The 13851-nt window shown below is 42.3% G+C and overlaps 1 protein-coding gene across 1 annotated transcript in view; it reads right to left on the bottom strand.

The window, feature by feature from the left end:
• Positions 1 to 13851, bottom strand: part of LOC126991069 (phospholipid-transporting ATPase IF-like) — a 48556-nt gene that overhangs the window by 26868 nt on the left and 7837 nt on the right. The window contains exons 4-9 of the mRNA XM_050849766.1: positions 13132 to 13293; positions 11668 to 11820; positions 10866 to 10946; positions 6229 to 6367; positions 5064 to 5145; positions 1042 to 1142 (exon numbers count right to left, since the gene is read on the bottom strand). Of these exons, the coding sequence (XP_050705723.1) occupies positions 1042 to 1142; positions 5064 to 5145; positions 6229 to 6367; positions 10866 to 10946; positions 11668 to 11820; positions 13132 to 13293 (718 nt within the window). The remainder of the gene's footprint in view (positions 1 to 1041; positions 1143 to 5063; positions 5146 to 6228; positions 6368 to 10865; positions 10947 to 11667; positions 11821 to 13131; positions 13294 to 13851) is intronic.

Here is a 13851-nt window from a genome sequence, read left to right as displayed (position 1 = left end):
TGTCTATTTTGTCTGTTTTCTGTGTTTCTCTGTTTATGTATCTTTTGCTATGTCTTTTACTATCTTTACATCGTTCTCTCTCTGTCTTATTATCAACTTTTTTTTTTTTAATCTCCGTTCATGCCTATAAGTTTGCCTGCCTATTTTGTCTGTTTTCTGTGTTTCTCTGTTTATGTATCTTTTGCTGTCTTTTACTATCTATATATCGTTCTCTTTCTGTCTTATGATTACTTTTTTTTTTTTTAACTCCGTTCATGCCTATAAGTTTGTCTGTCTATTTTGTCTGTTTTCTGTGTTTCTCTGTTTATGTATCTTTTGCTATGTCTTTTACTATCTATATATCGTTCCCTCGCTGTCTTATGATCTACTTTTATCTTTTTTTAACTCTCCGTTCATGCCTATAAGTTTGTCTGTCTATTTTGTCTGTTTTCTGTGTTTCTCTGTTTATGTATCTTTTGCTGTGTCTTTTACTATCTATATATCGTTTCCTCGCTGTCTTATGATCTACTTTTATCTTAAACTCTCCGTTCATGCCTATAAGTTTGTCTGCCTATTTTGTCTGTTTTCTGTGTTTCTCTGTTTATGTATCTTTTGCTATGTCTTTTACTATCTATACATCATTCTCTCGCTGTCTTACGATCTACTTTTATCTTTTTTTAAGTCTCCGTTCATGCCTATAAGTTTGTCTGTCTATTTTGTCTGTTTTCTGTGTTTCTCTGTTTATGTATCTTTTATCATGTGTCTTTTACTATCTTTATATCGTTCTCTCGCTGTCTTACGATCTACTTTTATCTTTTTTTAAGTCTCCGTTCATGCCTATAAGTTTGTCTGTCTATTTTGTCTGTTTTCTGTGTTTCTCTGTTTATGTATCTTTTATCATGTGTTTTTACTATCTTTATATCGTTTGTATCTTTTATCATGTGTCTTTTACTATCTTTATATCGTTCTCTCTCTGTCTTATGAACACCTTTTTTTTTTTAACTTTCCATTCATGCCTATAAGTGCGCCTCCACCTCTCTGTCTGTCCCGGTCCATACTCACCGATGACCTCCTGGTTAAACACTTGGTACTTGAGCAAGGTGCACAGGACGATCTCAAACACCATGAACACGAAGAAGAACACCAGGAAGTAGTTCATGGACCTGTATGGGCAGACGAAGGTGGAGTGAGGGAGAGGAGGTGATGATGGTGTGAGGTGGAGTGAGGTGATGCAAAGGATGAGGTGAAAGAGCAGGAGAGCGAGAAAGGGAGAGGTGGAGAGAGGAAAGTCAAGAAGAAGGGAAAGGTTAGTGGGTTAGCACGTGGAGAATGATAAGAGGGAAGTGGGAAGGAAAGGGAGAGATAAAGGAATGCAGGAGAAGAGGAAGACGGTAGAGAGGTAGAGTAGAGGTAGATGGAGGAAGGGAGAGGAGGGAGGAAGGAAATTAAAGGAGTTGAGAGCAAAGAAGGTGGGAAATGATGAAAGTTTGTGAATTGAATAAAAAAGGATAGGGAGAAAAAGATGAGTTAGAGGAAGATAGCTTTAAAGTTAGAGAAATATTTAAAGGGAGGGAGAGGGAAAGTGAAAGGTTGAGGAATGAGTACACACACACACACACACACACACACACACACACACACACACACACACACACACACACACACACACAGAGAGAGAGAGAGAGAGAGAGAGAGAGAGAGAGAGAGAGAGAGAGAGAGAGAGAGAGAGAGAGAGAGAGAGAGAGAACTATCGCTGAAACATTTAAGTACACACCCTTTTCAACCTAAAGGCTTAATCAATTATATAAACGTCACTTGATTATTTATTTATATTTATCTTCTTGACTTGATGGATGGAATAGCAAATCTCTCTCTCTCTCTCTCTCTCTCTCTTTCTAGTATATCTATCTGTGTCTGTTTGTGCGTTTGTGTGTGTTTGTGAGTCTAGGTGTCCTATTACTCTCTCTCTCTCTCTCTCTCTCTCTCTCTCTCTCTCTCTCTCTCTCTCACTCTCTCTCTCTCTCTCTCTCTCTTTACTAGTATATCTACATCAATCTAACCAAAGAAACACACACACACACACACACACACACCAACGGCAAAATGTTTGTGTGTCAAAGTGTGTGTGTGTGTGTGTGTGTTGGAAAGCAGGCAGGGTATGGAGAAAGTACTGCATATATTGACTTGCATAGTTATGGATGGGTTAGCAACAGGGTGTGGATGCGGGCCTGAAGGGGGGGTGGATGAGTGGATGAGGGGGGGTGGGGAGGGATGAGTGGGTGGGGGGGATGAGGGGTGGGTGGAAAGGTAGGTGAGTGAGTGAATGGGTACGGCCTTAGGTGAGAGAGAGAGAGAGAGAGAGAGAGAGAGAGAGAGAGAGAGAGAGAGAGAGAGAGAGAGAGAGAGAGAGAGAGAGAGAGAGAGAGAGAGAGGGGTAATAGGACACCTTAACTCACAAACGCACAAACAGACACAGACAGACAGAAACAGAGAGAGGTAGATTGAGGTAACTTTTGTTTTTATGAGATTTTAAAAAGAGAGAGAGAGAGAAAAAAAAAGAGAAAGAGAAAGAAGCAAAACCCACTATAGGCAGGCGGACACACACACACACACACACACACACACACACACACACACACACACACACACACACACACAGAGAGAGAGAGAGAGAGAGAGAGAGAGAGAGAGAGAGAGAGAGAGAGAGAGAGAGAGAGAGAGAAAGGGGCAGACTGCGGTAACTGTTCTTTATGACATATCAGGAAGGCGTGTGTCGGGCCTTCCCTAACAGGCGTGGGGGGTCAAGGTGAGGAGGAGGAGCAGGAGCGGGAGAAGGGGAGGAAGCTGTGGAGAATTAGAGATTAGCTCGGCCTTTCTTTTTCGTATGGCGCTCACTCGTCCGTGTACTCGAAGAAACAATTGATTTTTCTTCCTTTTTTTTATCTACTATTTTTTTTCTGTCTGTTTCTGTTTCTCTCTATCCGTCTCTGTGTCTGTCGCTGTCTCAACTATACTCGAAGAAACAATTGATTTTTCTTCCTTTTTTCCTATTTTTTTTCTCTTTTTTTTTCTCTCTCTCTCTCTCTCTCTCTCTCTCTCTCTCTCTCTCTCTCTCTCTCTCTCTCTCTCTCTCTCTCTCTCTCTCTCTCTCTCTCAATTAAACACTGGAGACCACACGTATTTCCTGTAACACTTGCCTCATCCAAGCCCACTCCGGCACTGCGTCACGGACAGAGGGAAGGGAAAGGTTCGAAGCTAAGAGTGATAGGGAGAATTTAACACTGGGCTTGGGGTGATGTAGGCTTGCAAGGCCACGAGTGACCAGCGATATTTTAGAAGCCGGATCTTTATATATGTGTTAAGAGACGGGGAATTTTGATAGTAAGTGATGGTAGGTGGGTGTATGTGTATGTTAGCCGGTTCGAACGCGTCACTCCCTTTGGTATTTAGCTCAGGAAACAAAAAGCTGCTCACCAAAATCCCCAGTCCATGGTCTTAGTGTGTGATAAAAGAGTTGTAATAATGATAAATGGTAGAGTAGGTGTGTGTGTGTGTGCGTGTGTGTGTGTGTGTGTGTGTGGGAGTTAGCCAGTTCGTAACACTTCTTTCCGTTTTGTACTTACATCTGGAAACAAAAAAGCTATATTATCCAAAACTTTCAGAGAAGGACTTTTAATTCTGATACAACACACAACTTTTATGATGAAGAGTGGTAGTAGGGTGCGTGGTCGCCAGTTCGTACGCACCTTACCATTTAGTACATTAAGAAACAAAAGCTAATCTCCAGAAATATTAGAAAAGTAGCAATATGTGATAGAAGAGACAGTGCTACACGTATATATAATTACATGAACAATAGGACTGGCAAGGCAGGGAGACATGGGAAGCTAGGAAAGGGACGTTTTATGATGGGAACAGATAAATAAAGTGATGTAAACAAGCATGGAGGAAGGGTATGCAGGCAGAGTAGTAGTAACAGCAGTAGTAGTAGTAGAAGCAGTAGTAGTAGTAATAGAAGTAGTGGTAGTAGTAGTAGTAGTAGTAGTAGTAGTAGTAGTAGTAGAAGGCCGAGCAAGAGTTAGGCAAGCAAGCAACCAAGCGAAATGTATTTAACACACGTAATCTATAGACTTAGGAAGCAAGTACTCTGTAAGCAAGAGGGTAAAGGGGAGGGGAAGGGGAGAGAGAGAGAGGGGAGAGTCACAAGGCAGGGAGAGGGAGGGGGAGGAGGAGCTGTAAGGAAACGATAACATACGATTAAAGAGCTATTTATCACAAGGTCAAGAAACGACACACACGGCTTTCCCTTATCGCTGCCGGGGATTAACGAAGACGAACACCTTAGTCACCCCCACGCCCTTTGATAACTAAGAGAACGGGGAGTGGTAGATGGGTGGGTGGGGGGGGGGAGTGCGGGTGAGTGCGTAAGAGAGAGAGAAGGTAAAAGAATGTGAGGGAGAACAAGGAAAACGAAGGGAAAGTCAATATAAGGAGGAAATATAGAGGAGAGATGATGAGTGAAGAGAGAGAGGTGATGAATGGGTGGGTGTAGTGAGTGTAGGGGAGTGTGTTAGAGAGAGAGGAAAAAAAAAGGAAGGAAGAGGGGAAACGAAGGGGAAGGAGAAATGTATAGAGTGTAAGGGAGGAGATGGGTAGATAGGGTAAAGGTGTTAGGTTGATTGCAGGTAAGTTTTAGAGAGAGAGAAGGTAAAAGAAGGGAAAGGAGAGCCAGGGAAAGAAGGAAAAAGAAGGGAAATGAGTCTGCAAAGAGATCAGAATTAACGTAGAGATGGTGAGAGAAGGGAGGAGAAAAGGGGAAGGAAAAGAGACAAGTAATGGAGGAAAAGTTGAGAGAGAGAATGGAACGTAAAGAGAGAGAGAGAGAGAGAGAGAGAGAGAGAGAGAGAGAGAGAGAGAGAGAGAGAGAGGGGGGGGCAGTCCAGCTCTCCGACCTTTCCTCACATACTTTCCCCACCCTCTTCTTCTCTCCCCTCCCCTCCCTTCTTTCACCTTCCTCCCTTACCTTTCCCTCACTCCCCTTCATCTACCCTTCTCCTCTTCACCTCCCCATCATCATTACTCACTTGTCTATCGTGGAGAATTTGTTGCTTTTAATCTTGGAGTTGAGGGCCATCTTCGTGTCCTTCCCTGTGTAGATGCAGACGCCTGAGGGGGGAAAAGAAGATGGGTGAGGGGAAGAAGAGAGGAGAAGGTGAAAGTTGAAAGGGATAAAGGAGTAAGAGTAGTAGTAAAGAGTAAGTAAAGGGATAAATTAGTAAGTTAGATGAAGATGGGGAGAGAGATCAGATAGAAGCGTAAAGAATGAAGGGAGTGAATGGGAAGAAGAAAGAGGGAAGGGTTAAACAGCTGTGTAAATTAAATGAAAAGGGGGAAGAAAAGGAGGGAGAGGAGGAAGAAGAGAGGAAAGATGAAGATGGTAAAGTTATAATAAGTAGATGAAAAGAAGGAATAAAATAGAATAAAATAGAAAGAAAAGAAGAGAGGGGAAGGGGGGGACGGGAAAAAGAGTATAGTAGAAGGGGAAGAGAAAAGGGAAGTGAAAGACAAGGAATGAGAAAGGGGAGAAGAAAGGGAGGGAAAAGAGGGAGAACACAAAGAGAAAGAGATCAGAGCAAAGTGAGGAAAAAAGTAGAAGGGGAGAGAAAATGAAGGTGAAAGGGAAAGAATAAGAAAGTGGAGAAGAACGTGAGAGGAAAAGGAGAAAAACAAAGAGAAAGAGAGCCGAGCGAAGTGATGGAAAAGAAGAAGGGGAAGATATAAGGTAAGTGGAAGAGAAATAAGGAAAGGTAAGGGAAGGGAAAAGAGGATGAAGGAGGCAATTCTAAGATCCTTTGTGGGGAACGTAAAAAGAAGAAAAAAAAAAAAAAATAGGTATAAAGTGTTTTGTATTCAAGTGGTGGAAAGAGGGATTAAGGTTAGACGGGAAGGACACACACACACACACACACACACACAAACACTCTCTCTTTCTCTTTCAATCTGCCTGTCTATCTCTCAATCTATCTATCTATCTATCTATATATCTATCTATCTATCTATCTCTGACTGTTAAACAAGGGGAGTAGTAGATAATTATAAGGGCAAGGAAGAGCGGAGATGATACAGATTTGGCAGAATGATAAAATGCTAAATGGAAACGTAATATCTATCTATCTATCTATCTGTCTGTCTATCTATCTATCTATCTATCTATCTATCTATCTATCTCTCTCTCCCTCCCCCCCTCACCGTAGACCCAGGCCGTGTTCCTGAGCCTGGCGCCCCGCAGCAGCAAGTTGTCGGTGGCCAGCGATGTCGTGTCCGGTCGCTCGTCGCCGCGGTACACGTCCAGCCGACCCTTGAAGTCATAGAGGTTGGCGTGCGGGAGCTGGGAAGAGGGAGTAGGGGGGGGGAGGAAGTTAGTTAGTTAGTGAGTTGGTTAGTAAGTTAGTGTTAGAGGGGAGAGAAGAGGAAGGGTCAGTTTGTTATTTGGTTAGTAAGATGGTTAGTAAATTAGTGTGTTAGAGGGGAGAGAAGAGGAAGGGTTAGTTTGTTATTTGGTTAGTAAGATGGTTAGTAAATTAGTGAGTTAGAGGGGAGAGAAGAGGAAGGGCTAGTTTGTTATTTGGTTAGTAAGATGGTTAGTAAATTAGTGTGTTAGAGGGGAGAGAAGAGGAAGGGTCAGTTTGTTATTTGGTTAGTTTGATGGCTAGTAAATTAGTGTGTTAGAGGGGAGAGAAGAGGAAGGGTTAGTTTGTTATTTGGTTAGTTGGATGGCTAGTAAATTAGTGAGTTAGAGGGGAGAGAAGAGGAAGGGTCAGTTTGTTATTTGGTTAGTTGGATGGTTAGTAAATTAGTGTGTTAGAGGGGAGAGAAGAGGAAGGGTTAGTTTGTTATTTGGTTAGTAAGATGGTTAGTAAATTAGTGTGTTAGAGGGGAGAGAAGAGGAAGAGTTAGTTTGTTATTTGGTTAGTAAGATGGTTAGTAAATTAGTGTGTTAGAGGGGAGAGAAGAGGAAGAGTTAGTTTGTTATTTGGTTAGTATGATGGTTAGTAAATTAGTGAGTTAGAGGGGAGAGAAGAGGAAGGGTCAGTTTGTTATTTGGTTAGTTGGATGGCTAGTAAGTTAGTGTGTTAGAGGGGAGAGAAGAGGAAGGGTCAGTTTGTTATTTGGTTAGTTGGATGGTTAGTAAATTAGTGAGTTAGAGGGGAGAGAAGAGGAAGGGCTAGTTTGTTATTTGGTTAGTAAGATGGTTAGTAAATTAGTGTGTTAGAGGGGAGAGAAGAGGAAGGGTTAGTTTGTTATTTGGTTAGTTGGATGGCTAGTAAATTAGTGTGTTAGAGGGGAGAGAAGAGGAAGAGTTAGTTTGTTATTTGGTTAGTTGGATGGCTAGTAAATTAGTGAGTTAGAGGGGAGAGAAGAGGAAGGGTTAGTTTGTTATTTGGTTAGTTAGATGGTTAGCAAGTTAATGTGTGATATGAAGAGGGAGAGAAGAGGCAGAGTTAGTTAGTTAGTGAGTTGGTTAGTGAGTTAGTGTGTTGCGGAGGGGTGGAACTCTTAACCACAAATCTATATCTATCTCTCTATCTATCTACTAATTTACCAATCAGTCTATCCATCTATTTATTTACCGTTCTTTCTTTAATTCGCTTGGTTTCATCTTGTCTCGCCTCTCATATTTCGTTCTTTTTATTTTCCTCTCTTGCATTCCCTTGGTCTTTCCTTTCTTTCTATCTAAATATCTGTCTATCTATCTGTAACACCACTCTGTCTACCTGTCCGTCTACCTGTGTGTATATCAATCTATCTACCTATTTACCTATATATCTCTGTGTCTGTCTGTCTATCTGTCTATCTATCTCTATGTATCTGTGTATGTAACTGTCTATGCATTTGCCTCTAGCTAGCGGTGTAAAGAGAGAAGGGGGAATCGTAAGCCGAGAGAAAGGCGGCTAATGTTACCTGCATTGATAATTGTTACCTGGACGCAAATTTATCTGCATTTAATGATACCTGAGCAACTAATGGGGAGGGGAGGAGGAGGGAGGAAGGGGAGGAGGGGGAGGAGAGGAAGAGGGAAGGAGAGGGAGGAAAGAGTTTTAGAGAGTGTTTGGGGAAAGGAAAGGAAGAGAGGGGAATATATGTGTGTGTGTGTGTGTGTGTGTGTGTGTGTGTGTGAAGTCGTAAAGTTTAGCGTGCCAGTAAGGAAAGGCTAGTTACTTTCTCTCTCTCTCTCTCTCTCTCTCTCTCTCTCTCTCTCTCTCTCTCTCATTTTCTTTTTCTTTTTTTTTACAGTAAGAGCAACAGTTTAATCTTACGTTCATCCGCTCACACGTTCATCAAATAATGTTCCTCCTTCATTCGGAACCGGTAATTATCTTATTTTTGTTTACCTGTTTCCTCTTGTTTGCATATCACACAATCTTCTACCTGTGTGTGCGCTTTTTGTTTTTCTTTTGTTGTTTTGTTTGTTTTTGTTTCGTGTCGATCGTAGTGAAAGAGGTTTGAGAGGCCTCGGGTTACAGTCAGTTTTTGTTATGTATTTTTTCTTTTTTTTTCGTGTTTGAGGGAGTGACCGGATATTGTACTCCTAGTGTGTGCCTTTTCCGTTGCTTGGGAATTTTTTTTTTCATTCAGGAGTAATGATTTGCGGGCTTTTTTTCATTATTGTTTTCTCTTTTTTTTCTGCCCTTGAGCTGTCTCCTTTAATGTAAAAAAAAAGTTCACATTTCTACAATTTAGTATAATATTCTTAAGTGACCTGAACTATTTATATATCGAAGAAGATAATATTATAATAGCCTGTCTGTTCCTTTAATAAGATTCAGTAATATAATTTAGTTTCTTTTTCATTTCAATAAAATTCATAATGCTGAAAATAATTATGATATTTGAAAAAAAATTGTTGTTTAGGAATTTTCTGTAATCTTTTTATCGCAGTACATCATTTCATTATAAGGTTCTTTGGTGACCTGGTATGTTAATTATTTAGAAAGTGTATCATTTATAAATTCATTATATTTATTGATTAATTAATTATCTATATTTTTTTTCATTTCCGTTTAATTCATCTGAGCATAAATCATTATCTAAGTCAAATTCTTTCATCATCATTCAATACCGTTCAGTTTCGTTTGGCGTCTCCTAGATTATTTAGAATGCCGTTTTTCATGGCTGGGTGCTCAATTCGATGACTAAATAGGGTCATAAACAGAAGAAATCATATAACTGACCCAACTCTTCCAGATTCTAATACTTCACGCGGCGGGAATGGCATAGTTCAGAGCCACATTCTCTCGTCCAAACCTGTCTTTCTGCTGGTAATTAATATCTGGCGCTCACCTGCTCCGTTTACCTGGGGTCCGATTATGGCATCAATATGTTTTGTCATTCTGGGAACTTATATCTAGCTATTGAATTATGGAACTATCGTGGGTCTCTTCCTGAATATTACGCTCCCTCCTATACTGCCCGCTTCTTTTACCTTCTACCTTCTCCTTCCTTCCTTCCTTTCCTCCTTCCTCTCATACTTCCTTCCTTTCTTTTTTCCTTTCTTCCTCTCATCCTTCCTTTCTTCCTTCCTTTCATACTTCCTTCTTCATTTTTTACTTTCTTCTTCTCATCCTTCCTTCCTTCCTTCCTTCCTTCCTCTCATCCTTCCTTCCTTCCTTCCTTCTTTTCTTCCTTTCTCCCTTTCTTTCTTTTTTTTATATTTTCTCTTTCTTTCTTTCTTTTTCTTCGTCCCTCAGTCCCTTCTATCCTTCCTTCCCTCCTTTCTCCCTTCCTTCCCTCATTCCTTCCTTCCTGTACTTTTTCTTCCTCTTCATCTCTCCCCGTTCTCCTTCTCCATTTCCTTGTCATTTCTGTATCTCCTTTCCAGTCTTCTTCCTCCTCCTCCTCCTCCTCTTCTTTCTCCGTTTCTTACTCACTTTTTCCTATTCGGTATCCGCCTTGTCTCCTCCTAATTAACCACCTGCTCCGTTTACATGGGAATTGATTGTGGCATTCATTTGTTTTGTCGGTCTGGGAATTTGTATCTAGTTAGTTAATTATTATGGAACTGTCGTGGTTCTCTTCCTGACACTTATAGATTTACGTTCCCAGTGACCTTTTTTAGGATCTCAAGATTTCATTGCATTCTCCACTTCCCTCTTCTTTTATCTTCTCCCTTCTTCTCCTTCCTTCCTTCATTCCTTCCTTCCTCCCATCCACCCTTCAATTCTTCCATCCTTCCCTCTTTCCTTCCTTCCTTCCTTCCTTCCCTCCTTCCTCCCATCCATCCTTCCCTCTTTCCTTCCTCCCTTCCTTCCTTCCTTCCTTCCTTCCTTCCTCCCATCCATCCTTCCATCTTTCCCTCTTTCCTTCCTTCCTTCCTTCCTTCCTCCCTCCCTCCCATCCATCCTTCCCTCTTTCCTTCCTTCCTTCTTTCCTTCCTTCCTTCCTCCCATCCATCCTTCCATCTTTCCCTCATTCCTTCCTTCCTTCCTTCCTTCCTCCCATCCATCCTTCCCTCTTTCCTTCCTCCCTTCCTTCCTTCCTTCCTTCCTTCCTCCCTCCTATCCATCCTTCCATTCTTCCATCCTTCCTTCCTTCCTTCCTCCCATCCATCCTTCCCTCTTTCCTTCCTCCCTTCCTTCCTTCCTTCCTCCCTCCTATCCATCCTTCCATTCTTCCATCCTTCCTTCCTTCCTTCCTGCCATCCATCCTTCCCTCTTTCCTTCCTCCCTTCCTTCCTTCCTTCCTTCCCTCCTTCCTCCCATCCATCCTTCCATCCTTCCTTCCTTCCTCCCATCCTCCATTCCTTCCTTCTTTCTTTCTTCTTTTCTTTTTTCCTACTTTTTTTTCCTACTTATGTTCCTACCTGAGGCCTTGATTACGACACTCACCTGGCACTGCACCGTCGCCCGCAGGTTCCAGAGGTCATACTCGTTCTGCAAGTCCCTGGTTTCTGATGGACACGCAAACACCTATAGAAAGGAAAAGAAAGCATTAGACGAACACAAACATAAAGGTGAATAGAGAAGTGAGTCAGTCGATAGGTAAATGAATGTATATAAAAATCAGATAGTTGTTAGATAGATAAGCGAGTAGATTTAGAAGTGAATAGATAGGCAAGTTATTCAGTTTCTCCTCCTCCTCCTCCTCCTCCTCCTCTTCCCTTTCCTCCTCCACCATCTCTTTGTTCTTTCTTTCAGTTACTCCCTTCCTTCCTTCCTTCCTTCTTTCCTTTCTTTCTTTCTTCCTTCCTTCCTTCCTTCTTTCCTTCCCTTTCTTTCTCCCTCAATTCCTTCCTTCCTTCCTTCCTTTCTTTTTTTTCTCATTTCTCTTGCTTTCCTTCATTCTTCTCTTTCTTCCTCCCTTAGTTCCTTTCTTCCTTCCTTCCTTCCTTCCTTCCTTCCTTCCTTGCTCCCATCCCTTCCTTCCTCCCATCCTTCCTTCCTTTCTTCCTCTCTTCCTCTCTTTTATTTTTCTCTTCTTTCTTTCATTCTCTCTTTCTTCTCTTTCTTCATCCCTCAGTCCCTTCCTTCCTTCCTTCCTTCTTCCTTCGTCCCTCCCTCCCTCCCTCCCTCCCTCTCTCCCTCCCCCTTCCTCCCTCCCCCCTCCCTTACCAACCCCCTCCCCAAACAATTCCTCCCACCAACCAGTCCTCCCATGACCCCCTGACCCCTGACCCCTCTTTTACCCTACCTTCAGATTGGTCTCGCCGTCCAGGTTGGCCGTGGTGACGTCACACTTGCCCTCGGGGTCAGATGAGGTCAGCAGCAGCAGGTCACACGGAAATTCCTCCCTGTTGCTGACCTTGATCACGTCCCCCACATGGATTTGGTGCCATTTGACCCTCTGCAACGCCGGTCAACTTAGGGTCAGGTCAGGTCAGGTCAACTCAGGTCAAATTAGGTAAGTCAAGTGTTTTGTCTTTTATTTTATCTTCTTTTTTTCTTCACTTGTCGGACTTGTGACCTTTCTTTTATTATTATGACTGTGTTGTTTTCTTTTTAGTTTTTTACTTGTTTTTTTCTTATTTTTTTCTTTATTATATTTTTTTTTGTATATGATTGCTGTTGTTATTATTTTCGTCGCTGTTGTTGTTTGTTGTGTTATTGTTGTTGTTATCCTCATTATTTATTATCATCACCATCATCATCTCATCATCATCATCATCAGTATCAGTGGGGTCAAACGGGGTAGTTATTATATCGCTCCTTCCAAATTTAATCTTTTTATTTTTACTTCTGCAGTTTTATTGTTACCCACGTTACCCCGTTAAAATTATCAGTATACATTAAACACTTAACAACAGTAATGAATTTTGCCATAATGTACAAACTTACCACAAAAGTTCCGTACCCTTCACTGACCTAAATATCACCTTACCGCAAAGTCATATTCAGAAGTCATGATTCAGGTAACACGGTGATGCGTAGGTGCAAACCAGCGTTGTCAAATTATCGTACTCATCGCATTTAATTTTCGTAGTTGCTGACCGATAACTATAACAACAAAGAACGGAAAACATTAATATTCAACAGTTTTAGCACTAACTTTGATTTTCTCGCGTTACTTGTGTAGGTACGAGAGTTTGAGGCATAAAAATGAAAGATGCGATATGTGGTTAATACGATAATTTGGCAACGCTTGTGCAAACAGACCGCAGGGTGGTTAGATAAAGAGACAGCGAACGATTAGAGGAAGGTGGCGGGCAGGCAGGGAGATAATATGAAGTGCATTTTTAATCCCCGACTTTGAAATCTATTGTTCTTTATCTTTGAGGACTTTTTTTTATGACACACACACACACACACACACACACACACACACACACACACACACACACACACACACACACACACACACACACACACACACACACACACACACACACACACACACACACACACACACACACACACACACTCCCGAAATTGACCTCTCTTTTTGACCACTCCTCTGTACTCTATTCAGGAGCAGTAAGTAGCGGGCTTTTTTTTTTCATTATTGTTTTTTTTTTTTTCACGCCCTTGAACTCTCTTTTTCTGTAAACACACACACACACACACACACACACACACACACACACTATACAGCACTATGACCTCTAGACCTTACATTCACCCATCTTCCCTTCCGCCGCCCTACCCCCCTTGCACTCACCTTCGCCTGGCCGTCCCTGAGCACCGTGGCGGGGGCGTTGTTAACCTTGTCATCCTCCCGGTGCCTCAGCCAGTCCTCGTACGCCTGCTTCACGGCCGTCACGCTCACCACGAAGAGCAGCGGCAGGATGCTCGTCAGGGGGACACAGGGCTGTCTATCGTGCTCTGGAGGGAAGGGGAAAAGAGGGAATGTGGAGGAGTGAGGGAAGGAGGAAGAAGAACTTGAGGTGTGAGAGTGAGGGGAAAATGTGGGTGAGAGTGAAGAGGAAGAATGTGTGTGTGTGTGTGTGTGTGTGTGTGTGTGTGTGTGTGTGTGTGTGTGTGTGAGAGAGAGAGAGAGTGTGTGTGTGAGAGAGAGAGAGAGAGAGAGAGAGAGAGAGAGAGAGAGAGAGAGAGAGAGAGAGAGAGAGAGAGAGAGAGAGAGAGAGAGAGAGAGAGAGAGAGAGAGAGAGAGAGAGAGAGAGAGAGAGAGAGAGAGAGAGTGAGAGAGAGGGGAAAAATGTGGGTGACTGAGAACAAGAGGAAGAATGTGTGTGTGTGTGTGTGTGTGTGTGTGTGTGTGTGTGTGTGTGTGTGTGTGTGTGTGTGTGTGTGTGTGAGGGTAAGGGGGAAGGAAGTACGTGTGTGTGCGTGAGGGGAAAAGTGTGCATGTGTCATTGTGTGTGTGAGAGGGCGAGAGGAAGACTTTTGTGAGTGAGAAGGAATGAAGTATGAATGAGAT

Source organism: Eriocheir sinensis, unplaced genomic scaffold, assembly GCF_024679095.1.
Source record: "Eriocheir sinensis breed Jianghai 21 unplaced genomic scaffold, ASM2467909v1 Scaffold236, whole genome shotgun sequence".
In the NCBI taxonomy this organism is placed as follows: domain Eukaryota; kingdom Metazoa; phylum Arthropoda; class Malacostraca; order Decapoda; family Varunidae; genus Eriocheir; species Eriocheir sinensis.
The sequence above is the reverse complement of the archived record's forward strand: the minus strand, read 5'-3'. Positions and strand labels throughout refer to the sequence as shown.